Here is a 16,674-nt window from a genome sequence, read left to right as displayed (position 1 = left end):
GGAAGTTCTTAAAGTAATTCTTAGTTTAAAAGATGCATTTAGTTGAATTTACTGAAAGTGTTCGAGAAAATTTCTAAAATGATATTAAGTATTTCTTACCATTCTACGATTTTATTAGTAGAAAAATTATTTATGCATACGTAAAATAATGTTAAAATAATTTATATTAAATAAAATCATATATTAGGACATGCTGAGAAGTAAATATTAAAGGTAAGCGTAAAAATATTCTTAAAATGTATTTTTCTCATAATGAAATTTTCGTGATTATTACATTTTCAAAATGCTCCATTCGCTTTACTTTATGCTCAAAATAAATGTAATTTGTAACTTAGATTCCCGTTTATACATGTAACAAAACTAGTATGCATTTTTGAATGCAAATATATTAAGGGGATAAAAGTCCAATTAAAGTATATTAAAGTGGGAAATTTTGTCTAAAATTTAGTTATAGAAATATTAATTAAAAACTAACATTTTATGCAATTCACTAATTGATTCTAAGTTGTGTTTGTAATGCCTTTTCAATAAACCATAGCAGAAGAATTTTGTATATTTTAATAGTTCGGACAAGGAAGTCATGTGGTGTACACATCAGATTTTTTTATCTTGCATAATCCGCCCTTCATAAAGAAAAAAGCTCAGCCACAGAAAAACCTTTTTAGAGAAAAAGCGTTAATGCGTCATTCTCATTCGGAAAAAATAAATTATGAAACTTTAAGCTAAATGATAAGTTTAAAATTATATAGAACATGTATTTTGAGTATATCTATTTTTTAAAATAAGCACACATTTTAGAGTTCTCTTAACATTTGAATACTTCAGTTAAATTTCAAAATGTTCTCGTTTCTGCAAAGTCCAATTATTCTTCTAGGAAAATCTATTGAAGGCTTTTACAGAATAAGAAAAATGTATAGCAATTAACAAAATATTATAACAGTCTGCCTTTCATATTTATAGCTTGCATTTTAGCATTATAAATCCTCTATTAAAATTTGCATTGTTATCGTATTTCATTTACAATTTCCTATTTTACACAGCCTGGAAACTTGAAAAAAAGAAACATAACAGGTTTGAGAAATGTTTCCTATTTAAGCAGTTAATTCGTTTTTATATATGCGTAAATATTATGTTTTTTAAGAAGCAGTACGTAAATTCAGAAATTGAATTAGGCAAAGCATATTTTATGGAAGAACCTATAATTGGAAAAGCGTTTGAGGTTTCTTTAATTCGAATAACCAGTTATTTTATGTTTTGAGTCTGACCTGTCACTTCCCTCTTTCCGTTTTCCCACTAGAATGCAAATTAGTTCTCGTGTATTTCAGTGAGGTTTTGACATTGTTAAGACATAGCGTGTTCTGCGACTCTTGGCCACTTCACTAGGCTTACTGCTTTAGATAAGATACCTTATCCTTGTCTTTGTCCTTGCATTCTAACTGTCGACAGCTGAATCAGCGTCTGTGAAATTCTAGGCCAACTTCGCGAAAATTGCTCTGTGTAGCATTTGGTTATTAGTTTATTTAAATTTAAGGTTTACACTCGCCATATAAAAAGGGGAGGGTATTTTTTTCCCCGCCTTCTTAGCACGCCTTCAAGGTTTAGTAGTCAGTACACTTGACGCGTGTTCTAGAGGTCTGTGAATCGAGTTCAGGCGAGGGCATTGCTCATTTTTCTTCTCTCCTGCTTTTAAAAAAATACCTAATGTTGCTACAGTGGCGCCCGAACTAAAAAATGTGGTGGATGATAATTCTTCACCACCAGAATTTGGCGATTGGGTTCCCTAATCCCCTGTCGCCCTTTAAAAGGGGGAGTATATAAGATATTTCTTCCGCCTTCTTAGCATGCCTTTGTGGTGTAATGGTAAGTACAGTCTTCGCGTATTCGAGAGGTCTGTGGTTCGAGTCCCGCGAGGGCACTGCTCATTTTTCATGTCTCCTGCTTCGAAATAACCTAGTGTAACCTCTACACGCTTACATAGATTTTAACATTGGATGTCACCCAAGAGAGTTAAACTTTACAAGATGATATGTAAATTAAAATAAAAATGAAGAAAAATCAGGCTTCATACAATTATGCTGAATTTTCCACAAAACTGCAGAAACCATTTGACCAAAGAAAATAGTTCCATAATATGCATGTTGCCTGATTAAACGACAAAGATTACATAATACAGAACGAAACTGAAACACATGTTCCTCTTATATATAAAAGTAGAAAGTATGAAAAATTAAAATCCAACTTTATAAAGTCTAGAAGATGAAATTGGATTGCATTTACCATTCGTGACTGGAACCATTTAAAAATGTGAAAAAATCTGTTGATAGTACCGATCGCGGATTTCTCTTGCTCATATTATCTTATTTGAGACTGATATTTAGGACCGATCAAGCAGAGAGAAAAACTTTTATTAGTTAAGTAATTAGAAAATGTCGGCAATTAATTTTAGAATATTTTAGTACTTCTAAGATTTAGCAATGTATTTCCTCAAACTGATTGATTGAATTCAAGAAAATGATATGGCCGCATGGAAAGTTTTCATGATTTTTTTCTTAAGTGTAGCGTGATTATGGGCCAGATTTCCTTAAAAATGGATCAAAAAAGAAGCACCCATTCTTTAGGAAAATAGCCTACATGTACTCGTAGTCTCTAATTTAATAGTTTTGTAAATATTTGAAATACTGTTGTATTCTCGGGACACAAGAAGCAGACGCTAGGTTTCGGATAAAGTGTTACTTTTATATCTGTAAGAAGAATTAACAAATAAATGTTCAGTACATATTATTGTAGAAATCAATTTGCCTCTTGGATTCTGAGTTAACTACGGCAAATTACTCGTTTGACAGTCAAGGGAAATTAACCTGGTTTGATTAAGTATAATTATGTTGTAATATTAGAAGCTGATCAATGGATTCCAATTTTTGCGCAGTGAATTGAATTAGGACGTTGATTAACAAATATCCCAAACTCGTTTGCAAGAAATAACAAAAACCTAGATAGAAATATTTCAAACATCGATTAATTGTTTAATGACAAGAATATAAGTCGTAGCAATGACTTAATCACGGATTGAATTTCACAGTTTCCCATTCATTGATTTGTTTTGCATTTATAGCTTTGAACAAGCAGAACAAGGACATAATATGATGCCATTTCTTGTTAAATAGAGAAATATTATTGCTATTCTCGTCCTAAAGAGTGCTCAAGAGAAATTTGTTAAGAGTATGCAGTTGTCGAAATTATGAGTATTGGTAAATGTAAATTCCCTTTACAAGATTTTTTCTTTTTACTTCTTTGTACGAAGTACTGTAATCGCGAAAAATTTCGGGTATCCTATTGCAACTCCCGAATCCATTTGGACAATCGTTTTTCGTGACCTCTGTACGTACGCAGATCCCCTCGGGGGTTGACTCAGGAGAATTCCTGGGAAGTACTGGCTAGGATCTGTATTTAGAGAGTCTCAACCACGAGGGTACAAAATCAGTTTTCACAGGCTGTGCCTGAGTTTACTCGGAAAGGTGTAGCCTTGGCAGGGACCGTACTGGTACTGTCTCGTCTGCCCCTGGGCCGTGGAGCCGCAACATGTTAGACGAATAAGTGCAGGACCGCACTTAATTCCGATTGGCAATAGCCTTAGGACGGAAGTTGTCCTCTCACGAGAGTTGTACGTACGCAGAGAATAAAGGGCTATTAAAAAAAAATTCAAAATGGATTTAAAATGGATTCAAAATGCATTTTTTCGTGATGTCTGTACGTACATATGCAGCATATATATATGTATATTCTGCATAACTCAAAAGCGATTAGCTGTAGAAAGTTAAAATTTTGTATATCGGACTGCTATAACATCTAGCTGTTCACCTCCTTTTTCTACTGCATCGTTAGTATGTAACGTGACTATAATACAGGCTGTTTCCGAATTCAACCGACAAATTCAGACGGATGATAATAGGCATCAAAAGGATGAAAACTTAAACCCCAGCTTTAAATTAAACATTTTAAATTAAAATCCTTTTCAACTGAGAATTATATCTGAATTAATTTAAGGAGATGGAATCTGTCATAAATTGCAGCAACCTGCTTTTATGTATTTCTTCCCCCCCCATTTGTTTCCGTAAATTTACTTAGTTTCTTTTTATAAATATAGATTAACAGTTAGAAGAAAAACTATACAGTTTTTCAGACTCCAATGATGTGTATGTTTTTTTAGGATCAAAACGAAAGTTAAATTTGGAGAAAGGGATTTTTTAAGGTAAAAACTGGAGTTTCTCTTAAAATAGAATTTCGTTTTTTTTTAAAAAAATGCATTTAATTTTTTTGAGATTTTACGTATTTAAACCATTACCTCTGAAGCGGATACTTCTAAATTAAGCTGCATATTTAATTCATTTAATTGGTCAGAATGTTTTTGCTTTAGATTTAAACGATTTTTTACGAAAAATATTATGGCAATTATTTCAGAGCTTGTTTTTTAAGCAGTTATTTTTTGCAATCATATTGTTGGTGAGTTTTTATTTTATAGAGGGTATTGAATAGCATTTACTGTAAAAAGGAATATTGCTATCATTCTAAAAATGTGCAAACCAGGTATTAGGTGATGCATTTAATTAATTCATTATGAAAGCATTATGACAGCACACTAGGGCTGCTTTTCCAGATAACATTCTATGGAAAATTTAATTTGCGTTACACATGGAAAAAACAAAAAATATATCTTAGTCGAAAACAGAAACCGGTTCAAACTACGAGTATTCTGCCTTTTTAACTTTCGGACAATAGCGGCTATTTCTTAAGCAAAAGCTCATAAAATCTGTATTTTTATTTCCAAAAGAAACTATTGTTTCGCTTTAAAATATAGATGAGCTTTTATATATTCTGGTACTCAAAATTTGAGGCTTAAATATTGATCTCAGTCTTAGATATTGTTTTAATTTTGGCAATACACTAATGGAAAATGAAATCTCAACATTAAGAACAAATCAATTTATGGAAATGAAAAGCAAGCAAAGCATTTGTCTGTGTAGAATGTTTACTTGATTAATGCTTCAAGTTAAACTGTATACAAGAAGAGTTACTTCAAATGTAAAATGGTGGTACATTAATAACCGCTGCAGTGGTCACATTGTTGAATGCAAACATGTAAATGTACATACATTGTGTCTTGCAGAATTTTGTACGTAATTTTGTGGGAGGAGTTCTATGTTTGTTGCACTTAGCCAATAAGATCAACAACAGTCCGTGGTGATTGTAAATGACCCTGGATTTGTCGGATTTGTCGTGCTGTCATCTCCCATACGTGCAGAATGGAAGAAAGATCGGGTGACCTCGCAGGCGAGCAAGTCGAGCACGTTCGGTGATATCAGCCGCATAAGGACAAGCGTTATTCTTTTGCAAAACGCCCCCTTGGATTATTATTGCTCAAGAATGACAGCACAACCAGTGCAGTCGTCAGTCTGACGTACAAATGTGCTGTCAAGTTTTGTGGGATAACGAAGAGCGTGTTTCTGCTGTCATAGTAAATTGCTCCCCAAACCATAACTCCTGGCCTAGGTCCAGTGCATCTACGCAGCAGAAGCTTGGTTCCAAACTTCTACTTAGTCTCCTTCTAACTAACCTAAGACCATCACTGGCGCAAAGACCAAATTAGTTCTCATCTGAGAACAAAAAAAGCTGCTATCCATTCAGGAAAATGCTCTAGCTGGACACTGCTAGTAGCAGATTACAGTGATTTGAAGTTACAGATTGTCTAATTTGGAGCTGCCCCTCAAGCAATCAAATTACAGTTTGCTACACTTATTATAGTCTCTGTTTGCCGTAAGAAAGCTCGAATGTCTGCTGCAAATGCAGTGCGATGTGCCACAGTCAATAAGCTGTTGATGCTGCCTTATTCATCTCTTTAAAGGCATTCTTAATTTAAATTTCAATCACAACGCCCAATCTGGAAGATAAATAAAGCATATGAAGTCTACATTGCGTATTTTAAGTAAATGTAATTTTCATGCTCAAAGCGGCGCTACTAGAGCCACAGTTAGTAGTCTAGCAAGAAATCTGAATAAACGTCGTCTTTTAGATGTGCAAATAAGTTTTCCAAATTTCATTCACCTAGCACAATTCTTTTTTGGTGTTGGAATTTCATTTTTCATCAATGTAGTACAGCGAATAATTGCATTCATTTCATGCTTGATCTTGTGATTTTTCGAGTAATAATTTGGGAGCACAGGAAAAAGGAAATTGTATTTTTATCTCTTTGCATCATAATTTTGTATTACCTAATGAATTTGAACTGAAAGAGCAAGAAGAAAGCTACGTATAGCAGCTAATATTTTTTAAATATATTACTAATTATTAAAAGTTATTATTTAATTAATCTCTTTTATAAAAATACAGACATTTTTTATTAAGATGTATTAGAAGATTTTTAATGAAAAAATGTAGTATAAAAAAGATTAGAAAGAGTACATAAGTTTAAAGTTACTACATTAAGTTTGAAATTCTCTTAACTTTTATTAATTTCCAGGATTTTAATAGTTAAGTTTCCTACTTGCTCTTTTCAATAAAAATAGTTTTTTATTAATATAAAAGTATGAAACAAAGAGGTATAAATAATACTTATTTCTTCTTGTGCTTACAAAACATTACACGAAATTTCACTTAAAATATTTTAGGACAGAGAATGAATTGTGAAATATTATCATTATGCGATGCTTTACAAGTGCTTTAATTTTCAGCCCCCATATTTTGTATGAAGATGTTTAACTATAAAGTTTCTGCATCGCTTTATTTTGTATGGTGATCTTTTATGCTGCAATGTTTTCATATACGAGATTTTTTTCCTTGCTTTCTTTTCCCCGATAAAGTCTTCCCCATTTGTTATTTTTTCCGCGGAATTTACGTTCGCGATGTTTTTGCCGCAATAATTTCACAGGTAACCGATTTTGTACGATACCATTCTAAAAAGCTAATTTGTTTTACGTTTGTGTCTGACGTAAATTAGGGTAAATGATCATTCGAAACCATGTAGATTTGACTGAAAGGATATCATAAACCTTCTGAATTCCCGTTTAAGTAAGCGTAAGGAAGGAACTATGGCAGCGTAAGCATAAGCAACTATGGCGTGGCTTTATTATATACAATAGTATTTAGCTCAGCTAATTAGAAAGTAAATGTTCCGTTACTCAATTTCCGATGAAAGCATAGTTGATTTGTTCTGTCCTCTCCTTCCGAAGACAAATAATCTCTGCAGCAGAATAGTGGTGTCCTGATTAACCGACACACTACAAAAAATAATTCATTCTAAAATTTATTGTTATCATCCTCATTATTATTATTACTACTAACTGAACTATACGTTCTGTTCAAGATATACATTCCCGTATTGCTATTAAGTGAATCACTACCTTGAAATCATCAGCTCTGATATCTCCTAGCCAAGATCTTAGTAGCTCAGGTCATTCACGTCGACTACATGCGTTTGTTGTTCCCACTGTTAGTATTTCGCTGCTGCTGCATTGCGTTAGTTGAACCTCTATTTATGCAAGTGCTTTTTCTGCTTGTTGCGCCAACGGAAAAGAGAAAAGTGTTCGTACAGCTGAACAACAAAATTGGAGCTATTAAAAAAACTTGCACTTGCGTAAGTTGATGCAAAATGTTGCCTTTAATTTTGGCGTTAGGAGAATAACTATTAGTGACAAGAGAAAACGCATTACACTAAAGAAAGTTGTGCTGTGCTTGAGCTGAAAAGAAAATACTTAGTGATGAGGGAAAAATGATCACACTATTTAGTTTTATTGAATTTTAAAGGGCCCATATTACTATTTCCTTAAATGTCTGGTCTTACATATAATTTTATTTTACAATTTTTCTGTAGTGCTGCATGTATCATAATATTTCTTTTTTACTTTCCAAACAAATTATTTTGCTACATAAAAGATGAAAGGGAGTATTGACTTTTAATGTGCAATAACAACTTCAGACTTTTATTGGGCAAAGTTTATAGTAAATTGTTATTTTCTTGGCTTCTCTGTCCTATTTTAACCATAATTCCAGGTAGTCCGACACTCATTATTTAACCACCATTCAGCTCCTTTTAAGTTAGATAACCCGAACACTGCAGTATTAACCTTCCAGCACGCGCGTGTGCTCAAAATTTACGGCAAATTCAATTTTTCATGCATATTTTTCGCATGTCGAAGCTGAGGCGTCTGAAGGTCATATCTATTCCTCCTTTCTACCCTTCCCCACATCATGGAATGTGCTAACAGGAAGTCATTTGACTTTTTTTTAAACTGGGCTTTTGTGCTACGTGGCAGCTTTTTCATAAAAGTTACGACCCGCGCGTGGTCGTGTTTTAAAATTCGGAAAATATTTTTTTCTCAAATATTTTGTAGTTTTTGTGTTATTAATTGCCGTGTATTATTTTAATTTGAATATATTTGGCTCTGTAAATTTTATATCGGTTTTCATGGAAAAAAAAAAAAATATGCCCAACCAGCTGATTTTGCTCGGATTCTTCAAGAATTATCTGATGAAGAAAAGGAAGACAAACAAACCTTTGGATGGGATAAGAATATCAATTTCCATTCCTTATTTTCTTTTATTTCTGTTTTTTAGAAATAAATAAAAACATTAAAATTAGTTTAAAGTGCGTTTTTGTAACCAGTAAGAAGTAAATTTCCTTGCAGAAATAAGTAATGCTAAACTTACTTTTTTCCAAGGTGTTTTCTTTTTTATTGTCTATATTTAATTTTATTGTCTTTGATGAATATTAAAATTAGCTTCGATTTTAAAATATATTTATTAAATAATAAATTTAAAATTTTCTATAATGAAATACATCATTGCATTTCCATCTAACTAACATAAGAACTTAAAAATCATTTACTTATATTTGAATGTGATATCATTCGTATTTTGCAATAAGATTAATATTTTATTTCTTAACAAAATTATTATCAATATTCACTCATTTCTCTCGTTTTTCGTGCCAAAAAAACGATAAAATAACGGTAGTCGTAAAAAATACGACACGCGCGTGCTCATGTAAAATTGCCAAGCGCGCGTGCTGGAAGGTTACGTTTGTAGATTCATTAGAATTGTTGATGCTGGAAACGTGAAAAATGTGCAGCGCCTTCGTCGTGATTCGTACTCCGGAACTTCCGAATACTCGTCGAGTGTGCTTCCAATTACACCACGAAGGCATGCGGAAAGGAGAAAATATACGAAATACTTTATAAGCTAACTCGAAAATTAAAATTAGTAAAAGCTGAATTTTGGACTGTTGTTAGTTTTATAGGAATATCAGTGAATTTCGATAAAAGACTTCGTACCTCTGAAGAGAACTGAATTTTTCTACAAAACCAATGTCAATCTAGAGCTGAATTTTATTTAATTTTCATTCTCGAATTAGTGCGTTTTATTTCCGCATATCAACTGTAGATTACTCAGTATGTTTGCTTATAGAAGCTGCTATGAATTGTCAGCAGGTGTACATTTTTATACTATCATCATCAATGATTTTATACTATCATCGTTTAATCATCTTAATCATTATTAGCTCCTTTCTAAGTACAGATAATTTAAAAAAAAACCTATATTTTTTCAAGAAAAATAGACGGTATAAAGAATGAAAAAAAAAAAAATATGTAAGTTGTATTATTTTTCTGACCGTAAGATTTCTTTTTTAGATTGCAAAATATAATTCTGATGAAAGATAAGTAACATTAGTATTTAATATAACATTAGTAAAATAGTAGATAAGTAACATTAGTGAAAAAAATTAGTTATTTAAATGTTTAATGTTAATCACCCGATATCTAAACACAATATAAAATTAGGCAAAGTAGCAACCTTCTGTTTGGCGTCGATTTCAGTCAAGATTCTACTTGATTTCGTTCTCAAATAGGCACTTATCAGAGCAAAGAAATCTAAATTGAAGGGAAGCCACGGTTATATTTACACCCAAAAGGGGTTGAACGAACGAGAAGGTAGCCCCATCTGTCAGCAGAACTAATAACAAAAACTGAAATAATTACTTTAATCGATTTTAAAAGCGTTAGGAAGCACTGGGTTTGAAATACAGTCATTAACCTAGCAAGATAAATCTTTGTAAATGTAAAACGTTTCAAAAAGTCCAGTTAACCAATGGAAGAAGCTTTTAGGGTAATTTTTGCGGACCCAAAGTCCAAATCTTGTTAAATTTTTAACTATGAAGCGTTAATTTCGCCATTTCAGACATAAGATTTGTGTTCCCTCATGGAAACTTGCTCTTTTAGTTTGGCTGATATGTCTCAAACCACACTGAGAAGATATGCTATAAATTTCTCAATAATTAAAGTCAGAAATGGAATCTTTAAGAATCAGACCATAGATTTTGTTGATAGGCGAGAAAATAACTTGAAAATTGTACTTCTGGAGAATCCGCGTACTTTTATAACTGATAGAAGGATGAAATGGAAGTACGACAAGGTTATTAATGTTATTTCTAAGAGCGGAATGTCTTCTTTGATGGCAAGATTAAAAACATTTTTAAGACCTTTATCTCTGACCATAAGATTCTGTGTTCCATAAGGTACTTATGTTCGAAAATGAAAAATTAACAAACCTTCTATAGCTAACCGTTGATGGAGCTTTAATCACAATTTTGACTTTGCGTCTGCAAAAATGATCGGGAATCCTTCTTCCATTGGTGAAGCTTTTCATACTCACAGAGATTTATCCTGTTTAGTTAATTACTTTAATTCCAATCCAGTTGTTCTCAACATTTTAAAAATTCTATTATCTTAATTTTCAATTTTCGTTACCATTTCTGCCGACAGATGGCACTAATTTTCAACCTCGGTTTACTCTTTTTGTGTATAAATACGACTGTGGTTACCCTTCGTTGCTATTTGTTTTTGCTCCTGATGAACAAAGACTTACATTTGTTTGCTCTCGATATCGATAGAGTCTTGACTAAAATCTATGCCAAACACAAAATTGTTGCTTTACCTAATTTTATGTTTTACTTTGGTGTATTTCTCTTCTGTCTTGATGTAAACACAATTTTAATCATAAGCTTAGTTATGGCAGAATATTTTTGAGAGCATAAAATACAGTAGCTGAAGTTTACTGGAAGAAGCTCCAGTAAATCGCAATAACAGATGCAGCTCCTTTGCTTGACATTTTTAGTAATATAATTTAAATAATACAAGCGATGGATAACGCAAAGGACTTTGGAATAACCGATGAATGTCATGGCAGATTTTATAAAGCATAACTGAAGTATAATTTTTTGGGCGATAAGAAGAATGCTAAAAATTGTCAAGGCTAATAAAGATATTTAAAGATTTAATTGATTGTGAAAGTTTTTCACTCTTAATTTTTTTCTTTCCCTTAATTGCTGCCAGTAGTCTTCATTTCTAATGACTCTACTTTTCTCTAATGGATCGTTTTCAGTTTCCTTCATTTTAAATTCCTCTGACGGCTGCTGTCAGTTTTCATAATCGTAAATTATTCAGTGCATTGGAAGTTTATAAGCAGTTGAGATTTAAATATCACGAAGTCCATACTTTTATGCTGTTTAACTAAGAGCTTAAGCTAAAATTCATGTGATAAGTCCTTTATACCGAGCATTTTGCATTAAGTAATTATTTTTCGTGCTTTAATCAGTTCAATACTTTTTAATTCGAAAGGAATATGAGCCTTTAAGCAACGATTAATTTGGTAAGAAGCATTATATTGTCAAATAAAGAGTTCTAGATTATTATGACTTTATTAAAGTTATTAATTAAATATGCTATAAAATTAAAAGATAGCAACTGAGTAAATATTGTATTCCGTTGATGTTCTATTTTGAAAAAAATCCGTATGTAGCAAGCCAATGTGAAAATTAGTAAAACTCACTAATAATGGCAAAATTCAATTTGTATCTGACATAAGTTCCAAACTCAAACTGACGCTGGGAAAAATCACATCAGTTATATAAAGTCATTACACATAAAGTCATAATAATCGCATGAGCCCTCAATCATATCGATTAATGACGAAATGTTTCTCTGTGAGAGTTTATTTTCTGTCTAATTTATAGTACGAAAAATGTCTAATTTTCTACAGAAACATAATCTGATGATTTCGCGCAGAATTTCAAAAATTTAGATTGATTGATCGGACTAAAACAATGTAAAATGAATTAATACGTAAGTAATTATATGTTTTCCTAGAGTTGAACAGGTTAATAAATTTAAGCGTTTATCATCGTGAAAGTAATCAGTTAATTCATCAGGAACTTAATAAAATCATCTCGTCTGAGCCAGTTATAATTGACTTAGGATATTTATATCGTATCATACACTTTTAAGACAAATTTTTATTGTTTCTTATTTACACTGACTACAGTGGTTACGACAGACAGTTTATACGTACCTCAATCTTACACTGTCGTCACGGAATGCAAAGTCTGGAAGGTAATGATAACACCTTGCGCAAGTATCTCTGCGATATTCATCCAAAGTGAGTTGGATACCACGTTCTGTTCGACAAGACATGATATAGAATAGATCTGTTTCGTTATCTGATAACAAAATGTCAGCATGGATAAAATGAAGCACCTGAAATAGAAGAATTAAAAATTTTAAATTACATGTTTAAATGAAATTCATATTTGAATTTTTATAAAATCGATAGAACTGGTTATAATATTATTCTCATTATTATGAAATCGTTTTGTTGTTGGATTTGATTAGCATAGTAATTTTCTTTTACGGGAAAGATGCATAACACCTCAAATTTATTTTCAAAGGCATATGATTTCTGTTGACTTGAAGTTTTAGAAACCTGTACATTGTTTAGGCATTTCAGTGGTTTTTCAGAATTAAAATTATACTGCAAAGCAATTTTCTGACGGAACTCTAAAATTATCAGTGAGAGCTTTTTGAATGCTCTCTATATTTAGGTAACTAGTTATTTTTTTATCTAAAAAATGTCTGGAAATTTTGGTTTTCATCCTTGTTTAATGGTTCACAATGTAGAAACGTTCACACCGTGCTAGATTCGGGGAGTAAAATATTGATTGTTATAAGTTGCATTAATTTTCCATACATTTTAAGTTATTGAATTCTTAAGTTTTTCAGCAGAAATTTATTAGTTAATGCAAAATTATGAAATATACAAGTAAAATATTCTTCTTTCTTTCTTGCGCTTCCAAATCAATACGCGAATATGCATTTACTACTTTTCCAGCCTAAAATACGCATGTCTGAGATGTTAGCATCATGAGATGATTGGTACATGTTTTATTTTTTATTACGATAGTTTCGAGGACGATGTTATTAAATTGCGACGTTTTTGAAGTGCCTTTTTTTCGTTTGCAATACTTTATACCAGGGATGTCAAACTCATAGGTACACTTGGGCCAAACAAACAAGGTTTAACTTTAGGCGGGCCAAGAAAAAAAAATCAATATTCATAGAAACGTAGATTTATTTCGAATAATACAATAATAAACATATATATATATTTATATAGAAAAGAACAAGAAAAGTTTAATGTTTACGTCCTGATACTTGAGATCTCTTCTCTGCTATTATCTTTCCTATTTCGGGAGAAATTTTGTTTGCAGTGATAACTTTCAACGCTGACCCAAGGTGAGCATCATTAATACGGTTTCTAATAGGAGACTTATTATCTTTCATGACTGAAAATAACTGCTCGCACCGATAAGTGCTACCAAACATGGAAATAATTTCATATGCAAATTTTCGAGTATTTTCAAACCTGGCTGGTAAATATTTGTAAAACTCAGGCACGTCCACTTCAGTGAATTTTGCTTTCAAATTTGGGTTGCATTGAGTCTCGATCACCTCCATTTGCATATGGCTGGGTACTGAGTCAATACTTATTGAGAAAAACGAAGAAAACAAAAAAAAATTGCCTTCGAGGGAACTAAAATCATTAAACCTCGTTTCAAATTCAGTTGTTAAATTTGCAATTTTTTCTGCGTATTTTTGATACGAACAAGTATCATCTAAACTTGATTTATTCATGCTGCACGTCGGGAAGCGCGTCAAATCTTCATTTTTAAGTTGTTTTTCCCAAAGAACTAGTTGACATTTGAATGCTTTAATTATGTCAAACATGTTCGTAATGATATGATCTTTTCCTTGTAACGATAAATTTAAATCGGTTAAGTGTTTGGTTATATCAACCAAGAAAGATAAATCGTGTATCCATATTGGATCGTAAAACAAACTTACGTCTTGATTTTTCGTTTTTAAAACTGACATATTTCTTCTTTCAAATCCCAGAATTGTTTGAGAATCTTGGAGCAAGATAACCAACGTACCTCGGTATAGTAGGACAAACCCGAATATTCACTATCTAACTCACTTAAGAAAGCAGTGAATTGACGCTTATTTAAACCTCGAGATCTTATAAAATTTATAACTTTTTTATATATGATAAAACATTCTCCATATTTATTACTTTCGTGCATAGAATTTCTTGATGTGTAATACAATGCATATGATGAATGTTTGAACCGTGAATTTCACTAAGTTTTTTTCTTAGTAATGCTACGAAGCCCTTGTTTTTCCCGGTCATTGATGGAGCGCCATCTGTAGCTACAGAATTTAATTTTGCCAAAGGTAGATTGTATTTCTGCAGAAGTCCAAAAACACAAGTAAATATATCTTCTCCTGTGGTAGTACCAGGCATCGGTATTAGTTCCAGTAATTCCTCAAAAATGTTAAAATTCTTGTCACATGAACGAAGAAACACTGCTAATTGAGCTTTACCACTAATGTCCATGCTCTCGTCACAGGCAATGAAGAAACTTTCGAAACTAGATGATTTTGCTTTGATCTGATCACTTAAATTCGCGGCTAAATCAGTAACTCTTTCCGCAACTGTATTTCGAGACAATGAAATTGATTGAAAAGCATTCACATTTCCAAGACAAACAATTTCTCCAGCTTTCATTAGGCATTCCTTGATGAAATCACCGTCAGTAAAAGGCTTCGAATGTTTAGCTATCGACTCGGACAAGACGTAGCTTGCATGTACCGCCGCTTCACTTTCTTGCAATACTTTACTAAACATGGACTGTTGCTTTTTCACTCCTAACTTTCAACTTTTCTTCTCTCATTAATCCTTCGCAATTGCTATATTTCGATTTGTGTTGTTCGTAATGACGTTTAATATTATATAACTTTGGTACATTAATAGTATTATTACATATCAAGCAGATTATTTTATCTTTTATTTCACAGCAAAAATATTCTAATTCCCATTTTACTTGGAATATTCTATGTTCGTCAGCGATTTTTCGTTTAATTTTACTACCACTTGGTTTTGATATAGACATACTGAATACAAAGGGCTGGAATAAACACGGTTAACGTTAAAAAGTTAACAAAAATTTATTCTTTCCACAAGAGATAAATCAAAATGCTGAAATATTTCTTCAAAAATATTCTAACAATATCACAAAATGTCAAACGTTTAGCAAAAATCAATTCAAAACAGAGAAACGAATTCTATCTCACAGCGAAATCGCTACAAATCAATCACAGCATTAAGTAAACAAACAGTTCGCTAAAACTACAGCTACTATTGAGATGAGTTGTTTGTTCTAGGCTTTTATAAGTTTTATAATTAATTTCTCGAATATACTGGAAACATCTATAAATATCTGGATTTTTGTGGATGGCAACAGCAATTACGAGATATTTATTTATTAGGTATTAAATGCACGCGCTGTTCTATTTTTAACCTTCCAACGCAGCTGTCTTTTCAAAAATCGTCTGTGTTGCTAAGGCAACATGAAGCAAATCTAATTACAATTCTAAATAAAAAAAACTAAATAAATAAATAACTATGAAATCCGTAACAATATGAATTGAGTAATAATTAATAATAAAGCAAAGTGCATGCACATGCATGCACCAATATATCGTACAAAACTATGATTTTAAAACTGAGACCATGAGTTCGGCCACATTCGGCTATCGGGGGATGCGTACAAGTTCTGAGTGCACGTGTCCCCCAAGAGCCGAACGTAGCTGAACGCAAGCTACTCACACGCATTTGTAATTTAAGTAGTGTGTATGTCAGCTCGCTGTGAGTAATCTAACAACACTGAATAAATTATCGTTAATTACTTAGCAGAAAACATTTCATTTTTTTCTTCGTCGATATGTTATTTTATTATTATATATTATTATTTGCCGATATATTTGGCCGGGCTTCAAAAATATTTGTTGTGGGCCGCGAGTTTGACATCCTTGCTTTATACCGTGGAGTGTTCGGCTTGCGTTGTTTTCTCCGCATCGTTTTCATCCGAAATGTTTTCGGTTGCAACCTTTCTGCCGGCTACAACATTAGGTGTCCATTAAGCCTAACGAAGATTCCTTGAACAGGCGAATTCTGCTTCAGAAGAGCCACAGGCTACATCAAGCACAGAGGTATAAGGATAAATTTAAGGCCATTTCAAAAAGCATCACTGATAATTTATTGAGGAAAGACGTCATCTTAGATGAACTTTATAATATAGTAATAAAAAGATACTATAAAATGTCAAGATTATAAAGTAAACGAGAACACACTGATAATATAAAATGCTATTAATTTAGAAGCAAACAACAAAAATCAGGTTTATATTTGCAAATTTTTACAGGACTAGTTACGATGGTTTTCTCAGCTGAT

The 16,674-nt window shown here is 32.3% G+C and overlaps 1 protein-coding gene across 1 annotated transcript in view; it reads right to left on the bottom strand.

Annotated features, from left to right (window-relative positions):
• Positions 1 to 16,674, bottom strand: part of LOC118195817 (calcitonin gene-related peptide type 1 receptor-like) — a 527,958-nt gene that overhangs the window by 278,871 nt on the left and 232,413 nt on the right. Inside the window, exon 2 of the mRNA XM_085820565.1 lies at positions 12,397 to 12,581. Coding sequence (XP_085676691.1) covers positions 12,397 to 12,581 — 185 coding nt within the window. The remainder of the gene's footprint in view (positions 1 to 12,396; positions 12,582 to 16,674) is intronic.

The sequence above is a fragment of the Stegodyphus dumicola genome, chromosome 7 (assembly GCF_044657685.1).
Source record: "Stegodyphus dumicola isolate Sdum_Otavi_A_Nest chromosome 7, ASM4465768v1".
NCBI lineage: Eukaryota > Metazoa > Arthropoda > Arachnida > Araneae > Eresidae > Stegodyphus > Stegodyphus dumicola.
This window is presented reverse-complemented; position numbering and strand designations above follow the sequence as displayed.